Source organism: Panthera tigris, chromosome E2 (genome assembly GCF_018350195.1).
Source record: "Panthera tigris isolate Pti1 chromosome E2, P.tigris_Pti1_mat1.1, whole genome shotgun sequence".
Taxonomy (NCBI): domain Eukaryota; kingdom Metazoa; phylum Chordata; class Mammalia; order Carnivora; family Felidae; genus Panthera; species Panthera tigris.
Genome location: NC_056674.1, coordinates 493701 through 520511, shown reverse-complemented (window position 1 = coordinate 520511; position 26811 = coordinate 493701). Strand labels below are relative to the sequence as shown.

The window sequence follows — 26811 nt, the reverse complement described above, 5'->3', positions numbered from 1 at the left end:
AATTTACAATAATTTACAAGAATAATTTACAATTTATAATTTACAAGAAGGAAATAATAAACCCTCAGCACTTGGATTTTATTTTTCCATCTGTGGCTTCTGCATGCAGCAAGCATCTGCTTGAATTCAACACTCCAGGGACCAGCAGCCAGCAGGAGATGAGAGAGAGGTGCAGCTCTGACCACCCAGGTAAGTAGCCCCTCTTGCCCCTCCTGAGACTTCACATTTCTGTGCCTCCTTTTATTTTCTCTAAGGCACTTACACTTCCAGCAAGCATCTGCTTTCTCTGTTTACTGGTATGTAAACTGTGGGCTCTTGGAGACCAAAGCCACATCAGTCTTGCTCACTGATGTGTCCCCCTCACACCCTGTCCGGGTCCAGAATAGCACCTGGTAGGCGCTGCTGTCCAACAGATAAATGGCATTTGGCCCTAGGCTTCGGGAAGTGGGGTCCCCATCTCCTTTGTTAGGTCCCCGATCCCACTCACGTCCTCCTGCTACTCCATCTCAGCACTCGCTATAGCCACCCTGAGCCCAGTCCCAGAGCTGTGAAACCCTCTCGAATCATTATCTTCCTCCCAATCTGAATTTCAAATAATAACTTTTTAGTATATTCTAAACATACTATTGGGATGTGCTTATACTAAAGTATATCATTAGTATTTAAAAGACTATTTGGTATTAGAATTTGTTTAAATATGTCCCGAATATACCATTCGGATAAATAATAATAAGATATACTATTCGTAATTAACATAGTATTTATTATTATTTATATCCCAACTATACTATTGGAACATATTTATACTAAAAAAAATTCACCTGAAATTCAGATTTTACTAGGAGTTGTCCTATATTTTTATATGAGAAATTTGGCAACCCTACTAGGACATATACATATATTAAACAAGTTATACTAAATATATTTATATTAAAAAGTTTTAAAAATATAATAAATATGGGTAATAGTTACACTAAAAACGTACTTATTGTTTACCTGGAATTCAAATTTAGGTGGGCATCCTGTATTTTTATTTACTAAATGTGGCAAGTCTACTGTGGGACATAGCTACACTGAAAATTACTTCTACTAATCTACATATATTTTATAATTTTTAAAAGATACACTAAATGTGAAACACATTAATACTTTTTTTAAAAATCGCTGTTATCTGCAATTCTGTGCCTCCTGTGTTATTGATATGCTAAATCTGGCAATCCTATTCTGGGACATATTATATTAACACAGACATATTTAAAAATATTTTTAACATACGAAATGTGAGACAGTCTTATAGTAAACAAACAAGAAACCACGTTGTTTAAATAGAATTTCTGCCTTTCGTTTGGCAAGCGCATAGCAAAAAGAGAGCGCTCGGGCAGCCCTCCCCATCCTCTTACCAGTCACCCCGCACCATCCTCACGTCGCTGCGCCGCAGCGTGCCCCGTTGCCGTGGCGACCGAATCCCTCCAGGGTAACTCTGGGGCACCGTGGGGGCGAAGGACCTATTCCGGGCGGCTTCCGATTGGTCGGCGAAGTCCCGTGCGTTACGACCCCTCCTTCCCCGCCAGGGGGCCCGTGGCGCGTGACGCTCGGGGACGATTCTGTGCGCCCCTCCGAGCCAATGGCGGTCGCCCGCGGCGCGCGGGGTTCTGGGAGTTGTAGTCCGCGCGGCGGCGGCAGGGCTCGCTCGCAAGCCGAGGCGCCGCCATGACGGAGCGGCCCTGGCCGGAGCGGAGCCCGCGCGCGGTGAGTCCGCCGCGGCCCGTCCGGCCCTCCCGCCGCCCGTCCCTCGTCCATCAGTGCGCCCGCCGGGCTGGCCGGCCGCGGGAAGGGGCCGCGGCGCGGGCCGAGGGCTCCGGAGTCGGCGGGCGCTGGCCGGGATCGCGTTAGAGGAAGCGCGGGTGGAGACGAGTCTGGGCTCGGGCGGGAGGCACAGCCCGGGGCAGGCGGCGGGGCCGAGCCGGGTCGGGGAAGCCGTCGGGGGGCCCCGAGGTGCCCCGGGATGAGGGAGACGGGCGAGCCTCGCAGGCCACGCGGGGGGCTGAGGTGGAGGGGGCAGGGGGCCGCGGCGCGCCCTTCCGCCCAGCCCCGGCCCCGGTGGGCATCTCCCCTCCCCAGAAGCCAGGGCAGAAAGCCCCTCCACCCTCGTTCGTCCGCTCCGGACCCCCCTCCGCCCAGCCCAAGCCCTCCCTCCCCCCCACCAGCCAGCAGCCCCGAACCTGACACAGTGTCAGCAGCAGATGTCAGTGCCCACCCCAGGTAAGCCTGGCCTGTCCACGTGGCTTGGAGCCCCACAAGTGACACTTAGAGACCCCCCCCCATATCAATCCAGGTTACCCCCAGAGTGGATCTCCAGGACCTCAAGACCACAGCTCTCCCTACGTAGGCCCCAGAGCCTCCTTGCTACATAGACGTTAAGTCCCCGCCCCATCAGCCTAAGACCCCTACATCTTTCAGGACCCCTCATCAGCCTGGGCTTCCCATGTGGTCCACACCCCCACATCACAACATCATCCCCCCACTGTGGACCGCAGACACGTGCCCATAGGCCTCGGGTGCTTTCAGCTAGGGGCCCCACTTGATCCCCTCTAGATCCTCCATAAACTCAGCTTCTCCCCACGTAGACTTCATCCCAGGACCCCGGAGGGTGCTGAGGGGCTGCAGTTCTCCACCCTGGAATCTGCCCGGGGCGCACTTCCCTGCTCACCGGCGAGAAGGGTAAGGTCTGAGATCCCAGAGCAGAATGGCTGCTTGAACCTTGTGGAGCTGCGAACGGGCCCTTTTACTTTTTAAAAACTACACATAGGAAAGTGTTACTACAGCATAAGAGTGTTTTTGCCTGTGGTCTCAGCAGGGGTGGCAGAGCTTGTAAACTCCCAGTCAGGGTGCTGGCGTCAGAAAGCAGGCTTGAAGCTTACTGGCAGGGCACAGCCCTCGTGAGTTGCCCTCCCAGCCTTGGTACACCTCTCCTTTCTTCCTGATTGTAAAACCCACACACGTGCACATGAGAAGTTCTCCAGAGGATCCAGAAGGAAAAAATCACATGGAATGTTCCTCCGCTTTTCACTTGTCATAAGCATTTCCCATGTCATTAAAAATCCTTCCTCAATGGTTTTGTTCTTTCCTCCCCTCCCCCCACATGATCACAATACCATTTGGGGGACATTCAGAGACTAGGAAGAACACGGAGCATATGGCTGGCCACCCTTGGGCCTCTTTCCCAGTGGCCCTTTTTGGGACCCTCATACATCATTTTGCATCCCACTCTCCCCTGTACCTCATGCCATCTGTATGTCATGTCTGTGCTTCCCTTGAGCATGTAATGTTACCATGTATTTTGCAGTCCTAAATTCTTTGCCATGTGATGGGAGGGCAGTTGATCCCGCCAGGCTTGACTTTTGGGCACTTTTGTTGTGAATCTTGGTGCCTAAATCTTTGTCCCAATTTCAGATAAATTCCACAGCATGCGAACTTCCAGAATCGTCTTGATATACAAGCTGCCACAGTGCTTTCCAGAAAGGTCGTGCCAGCTTTTACTTTCATCATCGGATCAGCACAGAGTACAAGTGTTAAAAAAAAAAAAAAAAAAAAAAAAAACCTGCTCGTTTTTATTTTTATGACTAACATTTCAGTTATATGTTCACTATAGGAAGCTTGGAAAATGCACAAAATGCTATTTTCTCCCTGCCCTTTCCACTTTCCCTCTGCTTTTAAAGTCTCTATCCCTCCCTTGTTCTCCTTACTACCTCCTCCTTCAGCTCTAACTTGGCCAGAAGTAGACAGCATAGGCAAGTAGAAAAGGCCGGAAAGCTACAGGCAAGGCAGGAGGCCTCTACTGCGCTATTGCATAGCATATCCAGCTGTTTCCATTTAAAGGGGATTTAAACTCCAGTTTCTTATTTTAAGTGCTCAGGAGCCCCATGTAGCTGATGCTACCACGTTGGACAGTACAGGTGGAGAGCATTTCTAACCCCATAGGAAGTTCTGCTGGGCAGTGCTGGCTACTTCACCAGGGCAGGAATCCTGTTCCCCTAGATGCTCTGTAAACCGTGTATTGAATGACTAAATGAATGAAGGATGGAAATGGATACTAAGCTAAGTAGGGAAATGAGATATGTTCATGATGAGATAAGGGTTGTGAAGACAGCACAGTGAGCTTGAGGAGACAAGGGTGACGTTCTGAACCAGAGCATGGTGACACCCTGGTGTGGTGACAGCTGAGCTGGGATGAGCATCAGAGAGGAGTGTGGGTGGAACAGTAGGTGCAAAGGCCCTGGGGTGACCAGTGTGTTGTCTTCACAATGTAGCCTGTGAGGGCCATGTGTAAGATCAGGTCAGAATGAGATGGGGAGGGCTAAGGTCAATTCCTTGGGAACTGGAGGTCAGGGCAAGGAGGTGGGGAGCCAAGGGGAGTCCTGAGCAAGGTGATGGCTACCATCTGATGTGGCCACTTTGCGCCTGCCCCTCTCTGCAGGCCCTGACTGCTGACTGCATCTGCCTGCCGCCACCTGGGTTTGTCTGGAGCTGCTGGGACTGTCCTGGGATCCAGTTCGCTTGCCCCCTGAGGCCGGAGAGATGCTCCCGCTGGCCAGAGCCCTCGCCTCCCCCAGGAGTCCCCAGACCCCAGCCCTGAGGGAGCAGGACAGGGCCCCTCAGCTGGCCGGCCCTGGGGATACCGAGGCCTGGCGCCTGCGTTTCCGACAGTTCCAGTACCGCGTGGCAGGAGGGCCACACCGCGCGCTGGGCCAGCTCTGGATGCTGTGCCGCCAGTGGCTGCGGCCCGAGGCGCACTCCAAGGAGCAGATGCTGGAGCTGCTGGTGCTGGAGCAGTTCCTGGGTGCGCTGCCCAGCAAGATGAGGACCTGGGTGCAGTCGCAGGGCCCTCGCACCTGCAGGGAGGCCGCTAGCCTGGTGGAGGACCTCACACAGATGTCGCAGCAGGAAGGTGAGGGGACGGGCCTCACCCCTGAGAGCGAGTGGCTGCAGGGGAGGAGCAGGTGCCGGGTTTGGGTTCTGGCCAGTGTCTCTGTGGCCCGGTGCCCAAGGATCGCGCTGCTTTTTCCTTTCGGACTCACAGTGTCGCATCCACCCAGCACTGCTCCCACCCACTCCCCACCCGCTCCTGTCCCGTTCCCCCTCCCGACCAGCAGCGCCCCAGACCATCTGAGCAGAACCCCTGCCTGTACATGTCCTACCCAGTGCACATTGTCGTATCACACACCTGTGTTTTTGATTTTGTTTGTTTTTTTTTTTTACATAAATGTCATTGTGCTGCACACCTCTGTCTGCCTCACTTCTCTCACTCAGTCGGTAATTGAGGATTCCTCCATTTTACCATGTATCCATCTGGCCTGTGGCTTTGCATTTGTCTGCTCTCCGTCAGAAGGACCCCGGGTCCCTCAACCCACACGAGATGCTGTGGACCACGTGCCTCCCACCTCAGGCCCTGTCCAGGGATCCTGGAGGTGGCTAGTCCCTCCCCTGCATCCAGTCCATGGGACACAGACCCATCTCAGAGGCCCACAGGCTGGTTGTGGAGACAGACACCTGGGGCCACGGTTGTCACAGAATGGGTGTTAGAGGGAGCTCAACAGATGGAGGGGACTCCGATAGCTGCAAGGTCCACAGGCGGATCTGATGCTACCTGGGCTCCCCTCTCCCCCACAGGTGCTTTGTCCTCATGCTTTCTTGCCCCTGTGACTCTAGAACTCCCAGCCTCCCAGGCCCATGAAATGGGTTCCCTCTTTCCTAGTAATGTCAACAAAAGTGCAGACCCCATCACAACATCTGGAGGAGGTCAACTCAGGGCCTGGCACAGGTGCTGTGATCAGGGTGTCTTCAGGCCCTCGGTTCAGAAAAGCCTCGAAATCTACAGAAAACAGGGGTGTCAGGTCTCCACACTGCCTGCAGGAAGCTGGCTGACGTGCTCGGGAAAGCTGCATGTCCCGTTTTGCAGAGGCAAGAGCCTAGTCCAAGTTGGGAGGCACTGAATGCCATCATGGACTCTTGTTCCTGGGTTCCTGTGGCATCATGAAGACGTGCAAGGCAGATAAAGTGGCCCTTGGAACTCACTGTTCCAGGGACAAAGAGGCCAAAAAGCTTTTGCATCTGGCCCCTGGTGGACCCACACAGCCTGCCACACTTAGGAGGCCCAGGCTAGCATTAATACTCTGCTGTTGCCATCTTGAGATTCTGTATCATTTTTCAGCAGGGGGATTGTGTACATGTTTTGCACAAGTTGTGGTCCTGTGGACAGTGAGGTAGTTGGAGCAGCAGGTGGCTGGGCATAAGAAGGCGTTTCTACCTGCTGCGTGACTGCCTGGAAGTCAGGGACATGGGCAGGTGGCATCTGCATGCTGCTGTCTCAAGATTAGGCTTCATTCCTTGGGTGGGGAACCTCCCGGAGGGTAGTGAGTGGGAAGGAACAGGAAGAGATGCACACTGAGGATGAGATGTGCCCAGGGGCTGGCTGGGGCAGGGCTGTGGACAGGGTGCCTAAAGCCCAGACGAAATCCAGTGGGAGCCTGACTCTCCTTCCTGTGAGTGGTCCTCTCCAGTCGCTGTGGCCCAAATGCAGGGTGAAGACAGAGCCAATATTTCCACTCAAAGTTCCTGATGGCTGGTGTCTGGAAAAATATCTGAACAGAACAGGTCTCTTCTTATTTTAGTCCATAGTGTGTCCCTCCCTCTGGCCCAGCCGTGAACCTGGGTACCCAGGAGTGTTGTGCCCACTGCAGCCTGTTTATTGACAGTGATGCTCTCAGGCACAAGAGGGAGAGCACTGGGAGAGAGAGCACACGACTGGGGCTCTACTTTTATTGGAGGGAGGCTGTCTAGGGTCTTAGAAATATACTCTTTATTGGCTAATTTAAAGCAGAAGAGTGGTAATTAGAGTGTGAGAAAGGAGAACTAGGTCACCCAAACTGTCAGTTATCTGGACTACCCAGGGCTTTCCGAAAGAGGGACCTCCATGAGTGGGGGCTGCCCAATTCCTTATCTGCTTTTTTGCTGGAAGCTGTGTCATACAGCTGCAAATATGTTTATTCCAGATGGATGTATTTGAAATGGTTGCCTCAGCAATCAAAAGTTTAATGACTCCCCACAACCATCATCCTACCTTCTGTTCACACAGAAGCAGAGGGAGCTGTCAGCTCCTATGCCAACCCTGCAGCAGTTCTGACCCCAGATCCTGTCCTGGCTGGGTGCTCTGATCACCTGCCTCCAGGGCCTTCTCTCCCTACAGTCTGCAGCCTTGACCCTCACTGGATCCAGGGGTAGCCAGCTCATCTTCAAGGCCTGGCTCAGGCATCCATCCCTCTGAGAGGCTGCCCTGCAAGATGCCACTCGTGTTCTTCGGGGTCCTTACCTCTCTGCGATGTTTTTAGGGTTTATCCTTTCCCTGCATATGTCCTAGTTCTCTGTCCTAGTTTATGTGAGCTTTATGAGAGCAAGAGCTCTGCATCCACCATCAGGTGGTTCCTGGACAGTGGGCAATACCAGACACCTAGTGGGTGCACAGCCAATCCAGGAGGGGAAAAGGCAGGTGAACAGAAACAGCAGGAAGATCCAAGGATGGGCCTTTGGCAACCACCAGGCACTGTTGGGTATACTGTATGAAGTAAGGGTCCAACTTTATTCTTTTGCACGTGGATTACCAGTAGTCCCAGCACCACTGTTAAAAAGACTCCTTTTCCCCACTGAATGGTCCTGGTACATTTGTGACAAATCAATTGGCCGTAGATTCTTAGTTCTGGACTCTCTTAGTTCTGGACTCTGTTAGTTCTGGACTCTCAATTCCTTTCCATTCTACAAGTCTCTCTTTATGCCAAATTTGTCTTGTAGCAAATTTTGAAAATTGTAGTAAATTTTGAAATCAAGAGGTATGTATCTTCCAACTTTGTCCTATTTTAGGGCTGTTTTGGCTATTCTGGGTCCCTGGAAATTTTATATAAATTTTAGGACCAGCTTTTTATTTCTGCAAAGAAGGAAAAAAGGCTGTTGGGGTATTTATAGGGATTACATTGGACCTGTAGATCACTAAATAATTTTGCTGTCTTAACAATATTAAATTTTCCAATCCGTGAACACAGAATGTTTAATAATAATAATAAATAATCATGTTATTTTTCTTTAATTCCTTTCAGCAGTTTTCCAGATTTCAATGTACAAGTCTTGTATCTCCCAGGCTAAATTTATTCCTAAGTATTTTATTCTTTTTGAGTCTATAAGTGGAACTGATTCTTATTATAAATGAAATTTCCTTAGTTTCCTTTTGGGGTTGTTCACTGGTGTTTATAGAAACACACTAATTTTTATGTGTTGATATTGTGTCCTGTAACTTTGCTGAATTCACTAATTAGCTCATGCCATCTGTGAATACAGATAGTTTTTCTTCTTCCTTTCCAATTTATTTTTATTTTTTTTTAAGATTTTATTTCTAAGAAGTCTCTGCATCGAACACAGGGCTCAAACTCACAACCCCAGATCAAGAGTTACACACTCCACCCACTGAGCCAGCCAGGCACCCCTTCCTCTCCAATTTAGATGCCTTTTTTTTTTCTTTTTGTTGCCTAATTGCTCTGGCTAGAACTTCCAGTACAATGTTCAATAGAAGTGGTAAAAGCAAACATACTTGCCACATTCTTGATTGGGGGTAAGCTTTCAGTCCCTCAAAATTATGATGCTGTATCATGAAAGGGTGCTGGCTTACATCAAATGCTTTCTCCTCGTCAATTGAGATGATCATGTGATCTATTAATATGGTGCAGTACGAAGCTTGATTTTGATATGTGGAACCACATGAGAGTTTGATTATAGCATGTCTCAGTGTGGGTCTCTTTGAGTTCATCCTACTGGAGTTTGTTTAGCTTCTTGAATGTGTAGATTCATGTATTGTATCTATTTTAGGAAGTTTCCAGCCATTATTTTAAAAAATATTTTCACTCTCTTTTGATCTTCTCCTTCTGGGATTCCCACTATATGTCTGTTGGTATGTTTTATGGTGTTCCCACAAGTCCCTTAGGCCCTGTTCATTTTTCTTCTCCTCAGACTGTACAATTTTAATTGACCTATCTTCAAGTTTACTGATCCTTTTCTCTGCCAGCTTAAATCTGCTGTTGAACCTCTCTAGCAAATTTTTCATTTTAGTTCTTATACTCTGCTCCAGAATTTCTATTTGGTTCCTTTTTATAGTTTCTCCTTATTGATATCCTTTATTTGTTGAGAACACAATTCCCCTGATTTTTGATAGCTCTTTGTTTATGTATTCCTTTAGCTCTTTGAAGGTATTTAAGACAGTTGATTTCAAATCTTTGTCTAGTTAAGTCCAATGTCTGGGCTTCCTTGAGGATAGTTTCCATTAGTTTCTTTTATTCTTGTGAATGAGATATACTTTCTTGGTTCTTTGTATGCTTCTTAATTTGTTGTTGGAAACTGGGCATTTTTAGTATTTGATAATATAATGTGATAACTCTGGATATCAGATTCTCTTCCCTCTCCAGGGCCTGTTTATGCTTATTGTGAATTTAATTGTTTATTTTGATAACTTCTTTAAACTATTTTTGAACTATTTTTGCAAAAACTACATTCTTTGTTGTGTGTGCTCACTAAAGTTTCTGTTTCACGAATTTAGTGGTTAGCTAGTGATGTGACAGAGATTTCCTTAAATGCCTGGAGCCAACAAAACAAAACTCTCCTGGTTTTTGTTGGTTGGCTCTGAGTTGAGGTCCTCCTTCAATGCTTAGCCACTCCATTTACAACTATCTTTAAGTCTTCACTTCCCAGTTAATGGGGCCTAAAGATCAACCAGAGATGAAAGCTTGGGATCTTCTCATGTTTCCTACCATGTGTTTAGCCCTGAGCATATGCATGGCCTGCTAGACTCTCTAGTAAAGTCCTTATTCCTACATGTACTTCTTTCTCCAGACTCTTCTTTCCTAGGCTTTTTGGTCTCACTGCTGCTTGCTCCACTTATCCCTTGTTTCAGGTGACTAGTATGTCAGGTTGTGACTAGTATGTGCCTTTAAATGCTTTTGGCAAATGCTGTTCAGGAGGCCACTCCAGTCCTGAGGGTTCTGAGAGGGCATAAGGAAGGCAACCTCCTGAACCAATCCTTCAGAGAGTCACCAAACAGGTCAAAACACACAAATGCAATTCTTTGGGAACAAGATATGTCCTGCCCCCTGTGGCTTCAGCAAGCCACACCAATAATATGGATTGCCATCCCCACAGCCCCTTTTAGCTGGGGAGTGGGGTTGGTAGGCAGGTAAGTAAAAATGCCACAAAACCTTCTAGTTGAAATTCAATAGCTTCTTTCTTCATTAAGCATTCCCTCATCCTTGTAAGTTTTTTTTTTTTTAAATCAGACTCAAGTTCCCAAAAAGTTAAGTCTGAAAGTTTTTGCCAGCTTAATTGTTGCTTAATTGTGGATGCTTAATTGTGGAGGGATTAACTTTGGGAGCTCCCTACTCTGCCATTTTTTGGTAATGTTACCATCCTGTTTGCTTTTTCAAAATAATAATGTTATTGAAACATAATTTCCATACCATATAATTCACCCACTTAAAAATACACAATTCAGTGATTTTTCATATATTCACAGAGTTGTGCAACCATTATCACCATCTAATTCCAAAACATTTTACTCCCTCCAAAAGTAAACCTCAGACCATTAGCATTCACTCCCCATTCTCTTCTCCCCCCTAATCTAATCTACTTTTTGTCTTTATGGATTTGTCTGTTCTGTACATTTCATATAAATGAAATCACACAATATGTGGCCTTTTGTGTCTGGCTTCTTTCACTTAGCATAAGGTTTTCAAGATTCATCCGTGTTGTAAAATATATCAGTACTTCATTTTTTTTTTTTATGGTTGAATAATACCCCATTGTATGGATATGCCACAGTTTGTTTCTCCATTTATCAGCTGATGGACATTTGGGTTGTTTCCACTTTGGGGCTATGATGAACAATCCTGCTATGAGCATTCACATACAGATACTTGTGTGGACATATTTTCATTTCCCTTGGGAACACACCTAAGGAGGAGAAGTGCTAGGTCCTATGGTAACTCTATGTATAACTTTTTGAGGAACTGCCCAATTGCTTTCCAAAACTACAGTTTGCTTTTTATATGACACATTTTGAGCCTATAAAACTATGGAAAGTATTATAATGAACACCTGTGTAACTGCCATGAAGCCATCTCAGAGCCTAACCTCCTGAAAGGCAGCTTGATTTGAAGAAATGACACACTGTGGAGTTCACTGGATCCTCATGTCCCCTCACAGTCCTCTCAACCCTACTCTCCCTGTTGCTCCAGAGCCAAAGCCTTGAATCTCTCATTGCATGTGCATGTTTGTACTTTTTCCTCTTATTTTGTATCCATAACAGTGTATGGCTCTGTTTCCCAAGTCCTAAACCTTCTATAAATGGTGTACCTTCTGTTAACTGTTATTCTGCCCTGGCTTTTGTCCCTCTACAATGTGTTTTGTGGTAGATCCAAGGGGGCTCTGCTTCAACCGTCTTTGCTACCTGACCACATTCCACCTCATAAAGACTTCTGTCCAGGCTTTTCATGTTAGTGCTACAGGATATGTCCTTTTCATGGGCCTCTCAGGAGCACACATGGGCATGGAGTGTTGGGTGAGAAGACCTGTCCTCGGCTGCCTCTGGGATCACCATGGCATGCCTGGCAGCCGTGGAAAGGTCTGGAGCAGGGGGTGGGGTGGGGCTGCATTTAGAAGCTTGTTGGAAGGATGGAGGCAGTGACACACTATTGCTCTTACCTTGGCCTCACTGGGGGTCTTCAGAGATGTTCCTGGGATGTGTTGCCCTCCTGGTGCAGGAAACCTGGGGGATTTGGGGGCTCTGGGCCCACAAGCCTCTCACCATCCCTTTCTCCCACCCAGTTCTGGTATCTCTCACCGACCACCAGGACGGGAGCATCAGCGAGGAGGAAGACGGGAAGAACCAGAAAGACCCATGCCAGGTGAGCCCAGGGCCCCTGGCTCCATGCTCCTACATTCCCAGGGCACCACGAGCATCGGTGCTGTGACAGGCTCAAGGACATCCCACCCAAGCTCTGTGCAAGGCTGTCCCCAACACTCCCAAGAAGCCTGAACTCCACACCTCTAAGTGGTCACACAGATCCCCAAAACCTGCTGGGGCTCAATGCTGGGCCAAATACAGTAAAATAGGGCTGTGCTTTGCTGCAGACATCACAGACACCATCTTCATCCCCCTCCACTTGGGCCCTCATCCAGTCCTTTCCCAGACACGAGCCAGATGCTGTAGCCCACGACTACATGCTGGGCGGTCAAATGATTTCTGGTGCTACCACTCCCAAGTGCCGGCACATAGGTGCCTGGGGGCCCTGGCCTGGGTCCCATCTGTGTTACTCTCTGTAGTAGTCTTATACCAGAAAGCCCTGTGGATTCTTGGAGGAGCCGGGAAAGACTCTGAGAGGGTGTCCCTTGCAGCAAGATCTGTTCCTGCAAAGGCCCCAAGTGAGAGGGGACCTGGGATCAAGTGTGTGTCAGGGACCCAGGGAAACTTGGTGTGGCTGGCACTCACCGAGTGATGGGGACAGGCCTCCAGCAGGGACCGGAGTGATTAAAACCGGGTGGGGGAGGGCATGGGGGAGCAGGGAAGACCATGTAGATTTGTTAACAGGTAAATCACAAAAGAAACAAAAGCCAAACCACATTTCCTTTCCCCTGGCACCAGACTCACAGCACCTTGCTCTCACCTCCTGTCACCTCTGTGACCTCACCCTTTCCGAGACCACAGGCCCCTCTGTCTCTCACTAATCTGCCCGTCTCTGAAATGTTAACCCTCCATGCGAAACCCCTGTCAGGATCTTCATCCCCTGCAGGTGGCTGTCAGCCTGGGTGTCCATGAGACATCCTGCCTTTCATACAGGGTCGTGTGGCTCCCCTCATTCATGATCCATACCGCCATCTTCCCCTCCCAAGCCCCTCTACACCATTCACAAGCAACCTGGAAGCACCTTTGGCTTCCTTGTGTTTTTTATGTCCATGCTCAGAGAGAAAAAGGACAGGAGTCATGTGCTTACCTTTTAAAAATGGGAATATCACAATGAGCACATTTGGAAGATGGAAGATCATTAGCCATCAGGGAAATGCAAATTAAAACCACGGTGAGACATCATTACACACCTGCTGGAATGGTTAAAAGTAGAAAGAGGGACAGCACCAAGTACTGGCAAGGATGTGGAAAAACTGGAACTGTTTCATTGCTGGTAGGAATGGAAAATGGAAAAATGGTTTGGTTGTTTCTTATAAAGTTAAGTATATACATGACATATGACCCAGCAATCCCCCTCCTGGGACTGGGTGTTTACCCAAATGAAACAAAAACTCATGTTCCTACAAAAACCTGTACACAAATATTCATAGCATTTGTTTGTAATAGCCCCAAACTGGAAACAACCTACACGTCCCTGTGATTGGATAAACACTCACTTATCCTGCACACCATGGAATACTACTCAGCAACATTATGGAAGAAACTCTTGATTCACACACAACTTGGATGGATCTGAAGGGCACTATGCTATCAAAACAGTTAATCTCAATAGGTACATACTGTGAAATCCTATTTATATGACAATCTTGAAAAGACAAAATGATAGCCACAGAGAACAGATCAGTGGACACCAGGCAGGAGTTCTGGGTTGATGAAACGTGTGACTATATGGGGCAGCACGAGGGAGTTTTCCCCAGGTGGTGGGACCATTCTGGTCCTGACTGTGGTAGTAGTTTCATGAATCTATATATGCATATGAACGTGTGTGCATACACACGCGTACATACATACATACACGCACGCACACACACACACATACACACAACAATTTTATACAATTAAGTAAAATTAAGATAAGTTAAATGAAAGAACCATTAAAAACGAGAATATTTCCCATCAAGCCAAAGTCCAGTCCCTTGTGTATCCCCAGAGACCACCCCACTCATGCTACTGGGGTCTAGCATCATTTTGAGGTTTGATTTGCATAGCTGGTTTTTTGAAGGACCCACCAGTCTGTATTTTGTTTCTTCTCTGGCCACTATATTCTTCTGCCTGGAGACTGTTTTCATTCTTTAGTTAATTAACAACAACAAAAGAAAGACATCTAAATGAAAACATGAGACAAAAGATGAATAATCCACCCACCCTCAGCAGAAGAGCCCATCCCACCGAAGAAACATGTGTACCTTTGTAGACATCACCGGCAGATCATCCCCGCCCTTGAACTCACCTGTGTGAGTTTCTATCTCTGACCTGCTATGGCTGAGGGGGAAAAAAGAGTTATTAATTGTCTTGTTTTAGGCTTGCAGGAGGAAATATCTTTTTTGTTTATTTCTTTATTTGAGAGGGGAGAGGAGAGACTGAGAGAAAGGGAGAGAGTAAATCCCAAGCAGGCTCCATGCTCTGCACGTGGAGCCCTACTTAGGGCTCAATCTCACGACCAGGAGATCACGACCTGAGCCAAAACCAAGAGTCAGACACTTAACCGACTGAGCCACCCAGGCACCCTAGAAATATATTTTCAAGTATCTTTTTGTAAAACTTTTTATCGTGGAAAACTTCAAACACACACCGTGTGGCAGGATGAATAATGACTCCACCAACCCCCTTGGCCCCACCAAATGTCCATGTCCTCATCCTTGGGACCTGGGAATGTTACCATAGGTGGCAAAAGGGACTTTGCAGGTGATTAAGTATGGAATGTGAGCAGAGGAGATTATCCTGGACTATCTGAGTGGATTCTAAATGTAATCACAAGTGTACTTAGGGAGGCAGAAGGAGGTTTAACAACAGGAGACAGGGCAGTGGCCTGTGCACAGAGGTAGTGAAAATGGAGGAACGGCCATAAAACAAAGAATGTGGATGTGTCTAGAAGCTGAGAAAAGTCCAGGGAACAGACTGTCCCTGGAGAGCCTTCAGAAGGAATGAGCCTTGGCCAACTCTAACTTTAGCCCAGAGAAACTGACTCTGGCCTCCAGAGCTGTGAGAGAAATCTGTGTTGTTTTCAGCCGCTAAGTTTGTCATGATTTGTTACAGCAGCCATAGGAAATCAATACACACTGCATACACCAACGTAGAGAGGACAATGAACCCAGGGTTGTGTTAGGAATTTTGTGGGTCCTAAGAATTTCTGCCCCATAAAAATCATATCAAAGTTATATTCATGAGCTTCCACAAAATAGTAAAAGTTATATTTTATGACCATTTGGTATAAAGATGAATATATTCCAGGCTGGAATAGTTGCTATGTTCATTTTGTGTATGTGTCAGCTTTTAAAAGAAATTAAAACATTATCATGAGAAACCCCTTTCTCCAAAAAGTTTCATGGGCTCTGGGCATTATATTTCTGGCACATGATGGATAAGTCAGCCCCAGATGGGCCACAAGTGCCTGACACATAGCCAGATGTGTTGATGGAAATCCCTTTTCTATCCTGAATTCTCCCCTTGGAAATCACACACATGCTCACACCCCATCTCCATGCACTGCAATTAGGGTCTGGGCTTCAAGGACTTTTTTGTTTTCCTCCAACTGTATCTATAACATCTTTTTCTTTTTAATTTTTAATTGATATAACTGATGTGTAACATCAATTAATGTGTCAGGTGTACAACATAATGATTCAATATATGTATATATTGCAAAATGATCAACTACAATAAGTCCAGTTAACATCCATCACCACACAGTTACCATTTTTTTTCTTGTGATGAGGACTTTTAAGATTTACTCTTAGCAACTTTTAAATCTACAATATATTATCAACTATAATCTCCAATCCGTATGTTACAGCCCCAGGAATTACCTTTTTTATAACTGGAAGTTTGTACCTTTTGACCCCTTCATCTATTTTGTACCACCCCCACCCCTGGCAAGTCTTTTTTAGACATAAACCCAGCTCTGCTGCCTCAACTAACGCCATTAACAATAATCCGTCAACAGCAGTAAATAGCTGGTTGGCATTCACATATCCCATTGTTCTTATTTTCTTTTTCTTGGCTGGTTAGATGACAGATGTGGGCCCTCACGTCTCACTCACTGCCCAACACTGTCCCTGGAACGACCAGACCCCAGGGCCAACAGGACTTTGGGGACATTTTTGTGTTTGGAGATATAGAGAAGGCCCAGAAATATCCCATTTTTTTGCCTGGCCCAGGTCTGTATATCTGCAGACATCTCTGCATGGCAACCTAAGCTTCCAAGCCAGGCGGACTAATATGCCCTAGCACGCCCCCACCAGCGCGCCCGCGCACACACACGCATCCTGGGCTTTCTCTCTCACTTAACCCCTCCACCATCCATGGTCATGGCCTCGGCCACTGAGGAGGCAGGACTGGCAGCAGCTGAAGGTCTCAGGTGGTTGGAGTACCAGGAAGAAGAGGGAGAGGAACTCCTGCCTACTCCCTTGCAGATGGCAGCCTCTCTGGTGACTGTTATAGAATTTATTAAATGTTGTTTTATAATCAAAACTAGTATTTAGCAAGAGACAGAAAATCAATAATTCAGCCAAACACATTATCCATATATTCTCAGCCTGAAAGTGAAGAATCTTATACCTTAATTCCCTCCCACTGCACCCTGTCCTCAGCTCCCTCCCTCCGTGAGTCTCCAGCACCTATCAGTCCCGTCTGGGCCTCTGGGAAGCCTTAGAACCCTGCACCTGCACTCCAGCACCCTGGGAGGGTAGGTTGAGAGAAGCAGAAAGCAGAGACCAACCAAAGACAGGCCTTTCCAACATGGGCTTGACCTCCTGCCTGCTTCTCACTTCTTGTTGGTCCCAATGCACTTTCTCGAATATTGTTCATTTGTATTGAGGGATATCACTGTGCTCTTTCTCTAGCCACAAAGCCTGAATGACCCAGCCACTACAGTGGAAGTTTGCGAAGCCCTTGCCAGGTGCTTAGCTCTGAGCAAGTTGCGCAGATATCCCCTTTGAGACCCAGAGAGGAAAAGCTCCCGGGGCCATACAGCAAGTGGAGCCAGAGCCTGGATGAAAGTTTCAGATTCTCACTATTCAGTGGCAAGCAATGATGTCACTTTGTGTGGGATCTGTGTACTCATTGGCGGGATGGGTGACAGGAGTGCTTTGGTGACAGATGAGACCTAGAGCCCCACTGCTGCTCACCACCATCGGGGCGGTGGGGGGGGGGGGGGCGCTTGTTCTCAGGGACAGTGCAGCTGTGAGGAACAGTTCAGAACCCCATAAGTGATATTGACCTGACTCCATACATAGGACTCTGCTTAATGCCACCTTGTTGCCATGAAATTGTCAATGGTTTTCAAGTGAGGGTGTATTAGGTAGGGTTTTCCACAGAAACAAAACCAGAAGGATTTATATAGACATAAAGAGAGATTTACTGTTGCTTCTTGGACTTTTGGCGAAGATCAAGTGCAGAGAGATTTACTATAAGGAACTGGCTCACACGATTACGGAGGCCAAGAAGTCCCTGATCTTCTGGTGGGGATTCCACCTCAAGTCCAAAGGTCTGAGGACCAGAGGAGTCCCAGTCTGAGTCCAAAGGCCAATAATCAAGGTGGGGTCCAATATCTGAGGGCAGAAGGTGGCTGTCCCAGCTCAAGCAGAGAGCATAAAGGCACCCTTCTGCCTTCGTGTTCAACTTGGGCCCTCAAAGGATTGGGTGATGTTCACCCACATTGGTGAGGATGACCTTTACTCAGACTACTAGTATAAATGCTGGTCTTCCCTGGAGACATCCCCACAGATACCAGGAATGATGTTCTACCAGCGATCAGGTCATCCCTTAGCCTAGTCACATTGACATAGAACTGGACACATAGAACACATCACAAAGGAGCCTTGTATTTCCATTTTGCAAGGTGGGGGGGGGGGGAGTGTGTCTCAAATTATGTCCTAGTAACAGCCCTCTGGGAATGTGCATTTGGGATGTTAAAATTAAATAAAAAAGGAAACCAGATCTGAACATTCCCTGAGCAGACAAAGCCACTTAAAGCCACAGTAAGTGAAACTTAATTTAGTGTGTTTTGCAAAACAAGTGAATTATAATCTGGGCCACCTTGTGCAAATGCCTCTGGCGGTTATTAAAGAAACTTAGGTCATCTTCCTAAACGCAGTGTAAGATAATCACTTTGAGTCAACCCCTGCCACTGGAAAACCCCAGTATTACCTATTACAAAGGTAATAACTGTCACCAAAAAAGTTAAAATGCCTTCCTCACTTTCACTGTATAAGCCTCCAAACTTCCTATCAATCTTGGATTTGAAAGCTCTCAGTTCACAGACTATTCCTATACGCACAATAAACTGTTACTAACTACTATTTATTGGTTTGGTGGCTTTTTTTTTTTTGGCACCTTTTTTGGGGGGAGGCAGTGGCTTTAGTTTCGCTATTCCTGGATTTTTGAAAGGAGGCAATGGTGTCTGTCCCTCTGCTGTAGTGGCACTGGGTGGATGGCTCTCTGGTGGCTGCTCCAAGCTGTGGGTGGCATGGGGCAGTTGCTGAATGGGACTGTGTTTGCCATTCCAGGCATCGGAGCTGGGGCTCCCCCAGGAGGGCGAGTGGCTGCAGCCTGCCCAGCCCCAGCGGAGTCCCCACACCAGGGCGGGGGCCGAGGCATCCTGCACCCTGGGCTCACTCGGTGAGTGTTTGGGTCCTACAGCAATCCCGAGGACTGGGGCCTGGCAAGGGTTAGACTTTGCTGATGGCAGTGTTGGGGGTGGGGGGGAGCTTTGGTGATTAACTCTATACCTCCTCCAGATTGTGCACACCAACAGTGGGGACTGATATTGGCAACCCCTGCCCCAACAGCTACTCAAACGTTTCCACCCCTTGACCAGGGCTTCAGCCTCCCAGCATGAAGGCAGACAGACTGAGGATGCTGCAGCATGAGGTCCCTTCAGCAGCCTGCCCAGGTGAGGACAAGGGGGCCCCGGGGCTGTGGGATCTGCCCCCAACCCCACGTGCCCCTTTATCTTAAGCGAGGGAAAGATGGAGAACAAGAAAGCTCTACTGAGTACCAGCAGCTGGCTGCCTGCCCTTCTCTGCAGCCCTTGGGGGGCAGGGGCGGGGAGGCAGTGTGGCCTCCAGCCTCTGTCCCTTCACTAACAACCCTTTTCCCTTACCCTCCCCAGGCCTGGGCTGCTTGCCTGTGAAGCCTAGTGTCTGGGATGAGCCTCCCTGTGGGCAGGTCCGGGACAGAGCCCTGGAAAACAGGCACTGTCTCCCCAGGCTGGCCCAGGACACTCCCCAGGCCGAAGGGAGTGCCTGGCAGGCAGGGGCTGCCCCCAGGGACACTATGCTTCAGGGCACTGGGGGCCAAGGGTCTGCTCCAGAGAAGCCCCTGCACCCGCGCCCTCAGCCCAGCCTGGTTGCAGACCTCACCCTCCCAAGTGCTCAGAGCAGTAGTCCCCAAAAGGGACTTGGGGACCGTGATGCCAGCAGCACCCACCTGCCCTTACTCAAAGACACCAAAGCCTCCCCCGAAGAGTCAGGGCGGCCGGCTGTTGCCCCCTCCTCCGGGAGCTCAGCGGCGCCGCCAGTCCCTCCAGGGACGCGGCCCTTCGCGTGCGCCGAATGCGGGGAGGTCTTCACCTGGGTCACCCACTTCATGGAGCACCAAAAGCGCCACCTGGAAGAGGGGCCCTTCTCGTGTCCCGAGTGCGGCAAAACCTTCCTGCACGCCTCTGTCCTGGGGGAGCATCGGAAGATCCACCTGCTGGAGCCGCTGCCCAAGAGGCCCCGCCGGAGCGGGGGCGAGGAGCCAGGAGAGGCCGACCCCCAGGAAGCGGCAGGGCAGGCCCAGGACTCGGATGGAGGCCGGCGCGGTGAGCCCTCCGGCCGCGGGGAGCCCTCGGGTCTCGGGGAGCCCTCCGGCCGCGGGGAGCCATCCGGTCTCGAGGAGCCCTCCGGTCTCGGGGAGCCCTCCGCCCGCGGGGAGCCTTCCGGCCGCCGGGAGCCTTCGGGCCGCCGCGAGACCTCAGGCCGCCGCGAGCCCTCGGGCCGCCGCGAGGCCTCCGGTCGCGAGCGGCCCTTCGAGTGCGGCGTCTGCGGGAAGGCCTTCCCCTGGATGGTCCACCTCCTCGACCACCAGAAGCTGCACGCCACGCAGTGAGCGGACGTGCGTCCCGGGTGACAGCGACCCCCCGGCGGGCTCGTCCCGCGGGGCGACCCGGGACCCACCGCGTCCCCCCCCTCCCCGGTGACAGCGACCCTCGGTGGGCTCATCCTGCGGGGCGACCCGGGACCCGCTTCCCTGCCGCCGTGTCCCCCGGATGACAGCGACCCTCGCGGACTCGTCCTGCGGGGCGACCCGGGACCCGCCGCGTCTCTGGGTGTCGCCGCGCCTGCCTCTTACCCCGAGTGACAGCGACCTTCGGCGGACTCGTCCTGCGGGGCGACCCGGGAGCCGCCGCCCCGTTCTCCAGGTAACAGCGACCTTCGGCGGACACATACTGCGGGGCGACCCCAGAACCGGGCGCGCCTGCCGCTTACCCCGAGTGACAGCAATCACCGAAGGGCTAGTCCTGCGGAGCGACCCGGGACCCGCCACCCCCGCCGCCGCGTTCCCCGGGTGACAGCGACCCCTGGCGGACTCGTCCTGCAGGCGACTCGGGACACGCCACGTCTCTGGGTGTCGCCGCGCCTGCCGCTTACCCCGAGTGACAGCGACCCACGAAGGGCTCGTCCTGCGGGGCGACCCGGAACCTACCGCGTCTCCCGGGTGTCGCTGCGCCTGCCGCTTACCCCGGGTGACAACGAACCTCTGCGAACTCGTCCAGCGGAGTGACCTGGGACCCACCATCCCCGCCGCCGCGTCCCCCGGGTGACAGCGACCCCTGGCGGACTCATCCTGCAGGCAACCCAGGAACCACCGCGTGTCTGGGTGTCGCCGCGCCTGCCCCGTTCCCCGGGTGACAGCGACCCCGGGTGTTCGTCCTGCGGGGTGACCTGGGACCCACCGCGTCTCCCGGGTGTCGCCGCGCCTACCGCTTACCCCGGGTGACAGCGACCCTCTGCGAACTCGTCCAGCGGAGGGACCTGGGACCCGCCATCCCCGCCGCCGCGTCCCCCGGGTGACAGCGACCCCTGGCGGACGCGTCCAGCAGGCAACCCAGGACCCGCCGCATCTCTGGGTGTCGCCGCGCCTGCCCCGTTCCCCAGGTGACAGTGGCCCCCGGGTGTTCGTCCTGCGGGACGACCCGGGACCCACCGCATCCCCCGGGCGTCCCCGCACCTGCCGCTTAACCCGAGTGACAGCGACCCACGAAGGGCTCGTCCTGTGGGGCGACCCGCGACCCACCGCGTCTCCCGGGTGTCGCCGCGCCTGCCGCTTACCCTGGGTGACAACGACCCTCTGCGAACTAGTCCAGCGGAGCGACCCAGTACCTGCCACCCCCGCCGCCGCATCCCTCGGGTAACAGCGACCTCCGGTGGACTCGTCCTACAGGTCACCCGGGACCCGCCGCGTCTCTGGGTGTTGCCGCGCCTGCCGCTTACCCCAGGTGACAGTGACCCCCCCCCCGGGGGGCTCGTCCTGTGGGACGACAGGACACCCACCTTATCTCCCGGGTGTCGCCGCGCCTACCGCTTACCTAACCGAATGACAGCGACCACCGAAGGGCTCGTCTAGCTGAACAACCTGGGACCAGCCACCCCCGCCACCTCGTTCCCCGGGCGACAGCGACCCCTGGCGGACTCATCCTGCAGGCGACCCGGGACCCGCCGCTTGTCTGGGTGTCGCCACGCCTGCCGCGTTCCTTGGGCGACAGCGACCCCCAGCGCCGCGCTCAGCTGGGCAGTCCGCCGTCTGTGTTCCGCAGGCGACAGAAGAGGAGCTTCGCCAGCGCCAGTTCCAGGAGCTTTTCCGGGGGGCGCCCTTCACCTGCCGGCCCTCCTGCACTCCCGGGAAGGCCACCTCCTGCCCTCACAGACCCTGGGAGCCTGGCACAAACGCAGGGCTCTTCTATGTGGTCTTTCCCTTTCCTCTTCTTTTTTTTTTGTCCCAGCCCACCTTTTCCTTTTTCACTCTTTTTTTTATGATAAAGTACACACAACTTAAAACGTGCCATTTTAACTACCCATAATGCACAATTCGATGGCATTAAGTACATGCATAGGGTCGTGCAACCCATGTATTCTGGTACATTTTCATCACTCCCAAAATGGGTTCCCCGTTCCCACTAGCAGTCACTTCCCACCTCCCCTCTCTCAGCCCTTTACACCTACTAATCTGCTTGCTTTCTGGAAGATTTTAGGCAGGATTTTTAGGACTGACCAAAACTGACCTGCACACGTTTCCGTTTGACTCACAGAATGACCTTTGTGTTTTTGGTTTTTTTTTTTAAAGATAAATGCAAACATTTTTCAAACCACAGATGTCACATAAAAATCTGGCATTATGGTCACCCTGGATCTCCCCAGAGCAGGTGTTGGATCACCCAGGTGCCTCAGTTCACCCCACCACTGCTGGGGATGGCCCACGTGCATCTGGATTCAGCTTGACATCCATCCCTACCCCTTCATCGCTGGGCACCGCTTGCCCCCACGCCAACAAAAGCCTTACAAGTGTCTTTTTTTTTTTTTTTTTTTGAACTTGGACAGTGTTGGATTGACTCTGACCCCACATAAGCAGAGACCTTCTCCTTTTAATCATCCATAAGTCGCCTTTCAACTGGAAAACTCTTCTGGACCTGCCCCGCCCAGCCCTCTGCTGCTTCTCGACCAAGCTGCCTCCTTCCTGCACCCATCCATAGCCTGTGTCCCCTGGCACCTTCCCGGGCCATGCAGGTCCCTCTGCTGCCTTCGCGCTATTTGCTGCACTTGCCTTCTTGGAGCTCTCTCTAGCTGGGCCTCCGGACCTTGTTCTTGCCTCGCTACAGCATCCTGGCTTATCCTCACTGAGGGCTTCCGGCTCTACTCCATGCCTTAATTTCTTGTGAGCTTCAGCTCCCTTCCCAAGCACCTTCTTTCTCATCCTGCTGAGGCGGAGTTTCTTCTTCGAAGCTCAGGTGGCAAGGTGGGGGAGAGGGTCTTGACCCCACAGTCAGCCTGAGTCTTCAGGTACAGCACACACGATGGACAGGATTATCCAGTGTCCCCACTGGTTGGTGACCAGGAGTTTATTCCAATGCAGTTTCCATTCCGATCCCCCTAAGTCAGCGGCATGTTCATAGCTCTCTGGGATGGAGCAGGATTGCAGGAGAGAGTGGGGGCTGCTGCCAGCAAGGCATCAGTCAGACCCCTAACTGCCATGCCCCCCACCCCCAGCCATCCTTGCGTGAATTCTCCGAAGATGTCTGCCTCGGCATCCCACGGACCAACTGCCCTCCAGTGACATCTGCCTGGTGTCCCTCAGTCCTCCACCTGAGCTTGTCCAAAGAACCCTAGTGCGAAAGAAAACCAACAGCCTCCCCTATGCCGTCTCTCCACCCTCCAAGGCCCCAGGCTTGCCCTGTTCCAGTTTCTCCTCTGCACTGAACTGTGCCCTCCTCCCTCTCTCTCTTCTATCGTCTTTTCTCCATCTTTGGATGACTGCAGCTGTGTCTAGGCAACTCTGCCTCCAGTCCACTCCCCTCCATCCCATCCAATACCCACAGCCAGCAAGATCCTTCTGAAACAGACACGCTGAGATGACATAAAGCCCAGCAGACCAGTTCCCTCGAATCTCTTCCCACGTCAGTAGCTCTTGGCACTGGGGTGGTGGAGGCTGGCCTCCTGTGCCCACTCAGTTCCTGCTTGTCTCCACAATGACTCCTATGCTGGGCCTCCTCACCTCCTCGAGGGATGCCTCCTCTGCTTAGAAAAGTCTTCACTGCAGCATTTTACCAGCACCTGGCCCAGAGCAGCCCTTCGTGAGTGAGAATGGGTGAATGGTAACCAAACGAGTATGTGAGCTGCAGCCGCTGCCAAGACCCCACCGCAGGGCTGCAGTAATCAGCCAAGGAAGCCTTACCTGGACCTCTGAGGAGGGGAGCTGGCAGCACCATGGAAGGCTCCCCTCAACACCCTCTGCCTTGGCTGACAGGGGCAAGGATGTGGCCCAGGGCCCTAGGCCTGGAGAGTCACTCCTCCGAATCCCGATTCACCAAAGCCGCCAAACTGAGTTAATTGCCCGGCCTGCCTAGTCCCAAGATGCTGCTCAAGCTGTAGTGAGATAGAGCACTGGCCCCTCTCTTCTCTTTCTCCTCACTCCTTGCATGCTTGGCTCACCCTGTGCCTTCCTCTGCCAGCGTCCCCTGCAAGACCCCAACACCTGCCCACTAGGACGCTTCCCAGGCTCGTCTGTCCTCCAGCTCTTGTCACAGAGCATCTGCTGGGCCAGGCACTGGGTGCTGTGATGCAGCGCAAATCCTCATCATCTCACGCTCCAGGGAACCAGAGGAAAACAGACCACCCTCCTTCCCACTGAAGCCAGGACCTCTGGGAGGAGAAGAGGCCTGGGCACTGCTAGGTTCTGAGGCTCCCAAAATGACTTTTTGTTTAAAGGATGAAATATATCCACAAGGATAAACGCTGTAATATATTTAAATGTATATGTCAAACAATTTAACAAAATTAGAGTGTAATGAAGTTGTGCTATCCATAATGATTATAGAATTCCTTGAAAGCCACACTGATTTCTAATGCACCTGCTTCTGGTAGGGTCCTGTCACAGCCAGGTGAAGGCGACCCTGAGGTTAGAGGAAGTCAAGACTGGCCTGAGTGGTACCCAGCCACTGGTTACCAACACGGTCTGGAGTGGTGAGAGCATCACAGAGCTAGCCTTCAGATCATCCTGCTTAATGGACAGTGTTTTAAAACTCTTTGAATACCCTGTGAATCAAGAGATTTCACACAGAGATCCAAATTTTTGGCTTCTTTTGAGAAGTTCAGACATGCGACACTCGGCTTACCTGTCCACGTGGCACCACTTGGCTGAGACCATCAGCATCCATCCCTTCAAACAGAGCCCAGCCCCTGCAGGCATTTGAGTTTATGAAAGTTGGTTGGAAAAAAACAAGGATTAGAAGGCTAGAGGAAGGTAACAGGGTCAAGTCCCAAGGGAGGTACGTAGAGCAACGCGGCTCAGTATTAGGGCTGGGGTATGTCCCCGTGAGCAGGCAAGTCTGTGTGGCAGCATCAACAGCTCATCACCAGGACTCTGCCCAGACCTTTTTGAGAAAAAGATTTCATAATGGGAGTGTGTACACATACATACCTTTTGAGCCAGTAAAAGGAAGGCGGGGCGGGGGGGAGGGGAGTAGAGTACATATTTTGTGGAAGAAAAAAGAAAAAAAAATAAGTATCTCTTTGAATTTGGGTTTGCAGGTGAGGGAACTGATAATTGACATCTTATGTATATTTTAAAGCCTTCAAACTGTAGTAGAGAGAAGAGCAGGTGGGCTTTCAGTATGACAATCACAAATGTGGGCCTTTTATAGTCTTTGAATGTACAAGACACTTTAAAGAAAAGCCAATAAGCTTGTCTTTGCCTTGTTTACATCAGTGCATTCTGATTTTGAGCCATCCATTATATATATATTTTTTTTTTTGTAACAACCAGTTTTAGGGCTTATGAAATGTAAGGTCTTTCATTCATGTTGAGAATCAGCCTAATCTTTTCAAGTGTCTTTGTGTGTAAAAAATGTACCCAGCTAGGTTCTTCCCTAACATGAGAATTCTTACTGTCTTCTCTGCTGTTTTCAGAGTCAGAGTTCTTTCAAAGAAAAAAATGCCCTTAAAACTTGTTCTTCGCTTCAAATTCAGCATGCAAACCCTGACTTGAATAAATCAGCCTTTCTTAAAAAGGCAAGTGCACATCGCTCAGCCTTGGTTAGATTCTTTCCACTCACTGCTCCAGGGACGGTCAATGTTCATCAGTGAAAGTAAGTCTGGCTTGAGTGGGGAATGGCGAGTGTGCACATCTTGTCCACTGGCACCTAGTCCACTGTGCGCTGCTGTACCCGGGGCTCAGCGCCTGGCAGGCCTTGGTCAATGTTCAGCAAATGACAAATTCGGTCAGCGAGGGCACATGGGCTTTGAATATTATGCTGCTGTTCAAATGCACACATTTGACAATGACGTGAAGCAATTTAAAAACATGTGCACCACGTGACGTTTCCTAGAACCCTGTACTAAGTACTGCAAAGCTGAGTCGGTGTGGCAAAATGTAAACGGCTCCTGTGTTTGGCATCTTAGTGGATGTTTCCGTTTTGTGTGTGTGTGTGTGTGTCATTGTTGTCTTGCATTTTGTTTATTTTTGGAAACACCGGTTGGTTTTACAACAATAAAGTTTACGGCACAATTTCCAATATGAAAGCAGTGTGTCGCTACTCCGAGGGGACTCACCTGGACGCTCACAATGCCTCCTCACTGGCCTCTCCGCCGCGGCCTTAGCGCGGCTGTGCCCCCGGTCCGGAGACTGCTCCCCAGGCTCTTCCCGCAGCCTTTGCTCAGCATCCCCGACCCCCCTGACCACTCTGTCTAAACTAGTCCCGGGCCAGTCCCCGCTGTAAGAGTGCGGGGGCGACGTTCGCGGGGCTCACGACACAGCCCGCACGGAGTGGACACTCGTGAGGGCGCCATAAGTACGGGCGTCGAAACTAGAACTCGGGTCCGGTCCCGCGCGACGACGGGTGGGGCAGAAGCGCACGGAACCTGCCCGTGGCCCTCTGGGAGTTGTAGTTCAGCGCCCGCCTGCGCAGGCGCAGTCCCGGCCAACGGCGGCCGTGGCATTTGTCCGGCCACCAGACAAGGGAATACGGCGTAGGAGAGCTTTGGGGCAGGGAGGCGAGACTAAGG

At 50.9% G+C, this 26811-nt stretch overlaps 1 protein-coding gene across 6 annotated transcripts; it reads left to right on the top strand.

Annotated features, from left to right (window-relative positions):
• The first annotated feature begins 1645 nt into the window (after positions 1-1645).
• ZSCAN1 (zinc finger and SCAN domain containing 1) lies at positions 1646-25247 on the top strand. Of its 6 annotated transcripts, none has more exons than XM_042969908.1 (8): positions 1646-1749; positions 2208-2262; positions 2628-2721; positions 3454-4948; positions 11914-11993; positions 18559-18670; positions 18870-18944; positions 19164-25247. In XM_042969908.1, exons 4-8 carry the CDS (start codon positions 4579-4581, stop codon positions 20141-20143), a joined length of 1617 nt encoding a protein of 538 aa, XP_042825842.1. In that variant the 5' UTR covers positions 1646-1749; positions 2208-2262; positions 2628-2721; positions 3454-4578; the 3' UTR covers positions 20144-25247. The 6 variants fall into 6 exon arrangements, with proteins under 6 accessions (XP_042825842.1, XP_042825840.1, XP_042825841.1 ...); XM_042969906.1 differs by having other exon boundaries at positions 2122-2262; XM_042969909.1 differs by lacking the exon at positions 1646-1749 and having other exon boundaries at positions 1763-2262; positions 3454-3523; positions 4478-4948.
• Positions 25248-26811: the final 1564 nt, after the last annotated feature.

What these genes read in the sequence shown, in the direction of transcription:
- ZSCAN1 (XM_042969907.1), top strand. Translation starts at nt 4,579, where the DNA reads ATGCTCCCGCTGGCCAGAGCCCTCGCCTCCCCCAGGAGTCCCCAGACC. An exon ending in ACAGATGTCGCAGCAGGAAG is followed by an intron (nt 4,949 to 11,913) that starts GTGAGGGGACGG and finishes TCTCCCACCCAG; the next exon opens with TTCTGGTATCTCTCACCGAC. An exon ending in CCCTTCAGCAGCCTGCCCAG is followed by an intron (nt 18,945 to 19,163) that starts GTGAGGACAAGG and finishes TACCCTCCCCAG; the next exon opens with GCCTGGGCTGCTTGCCTGTG.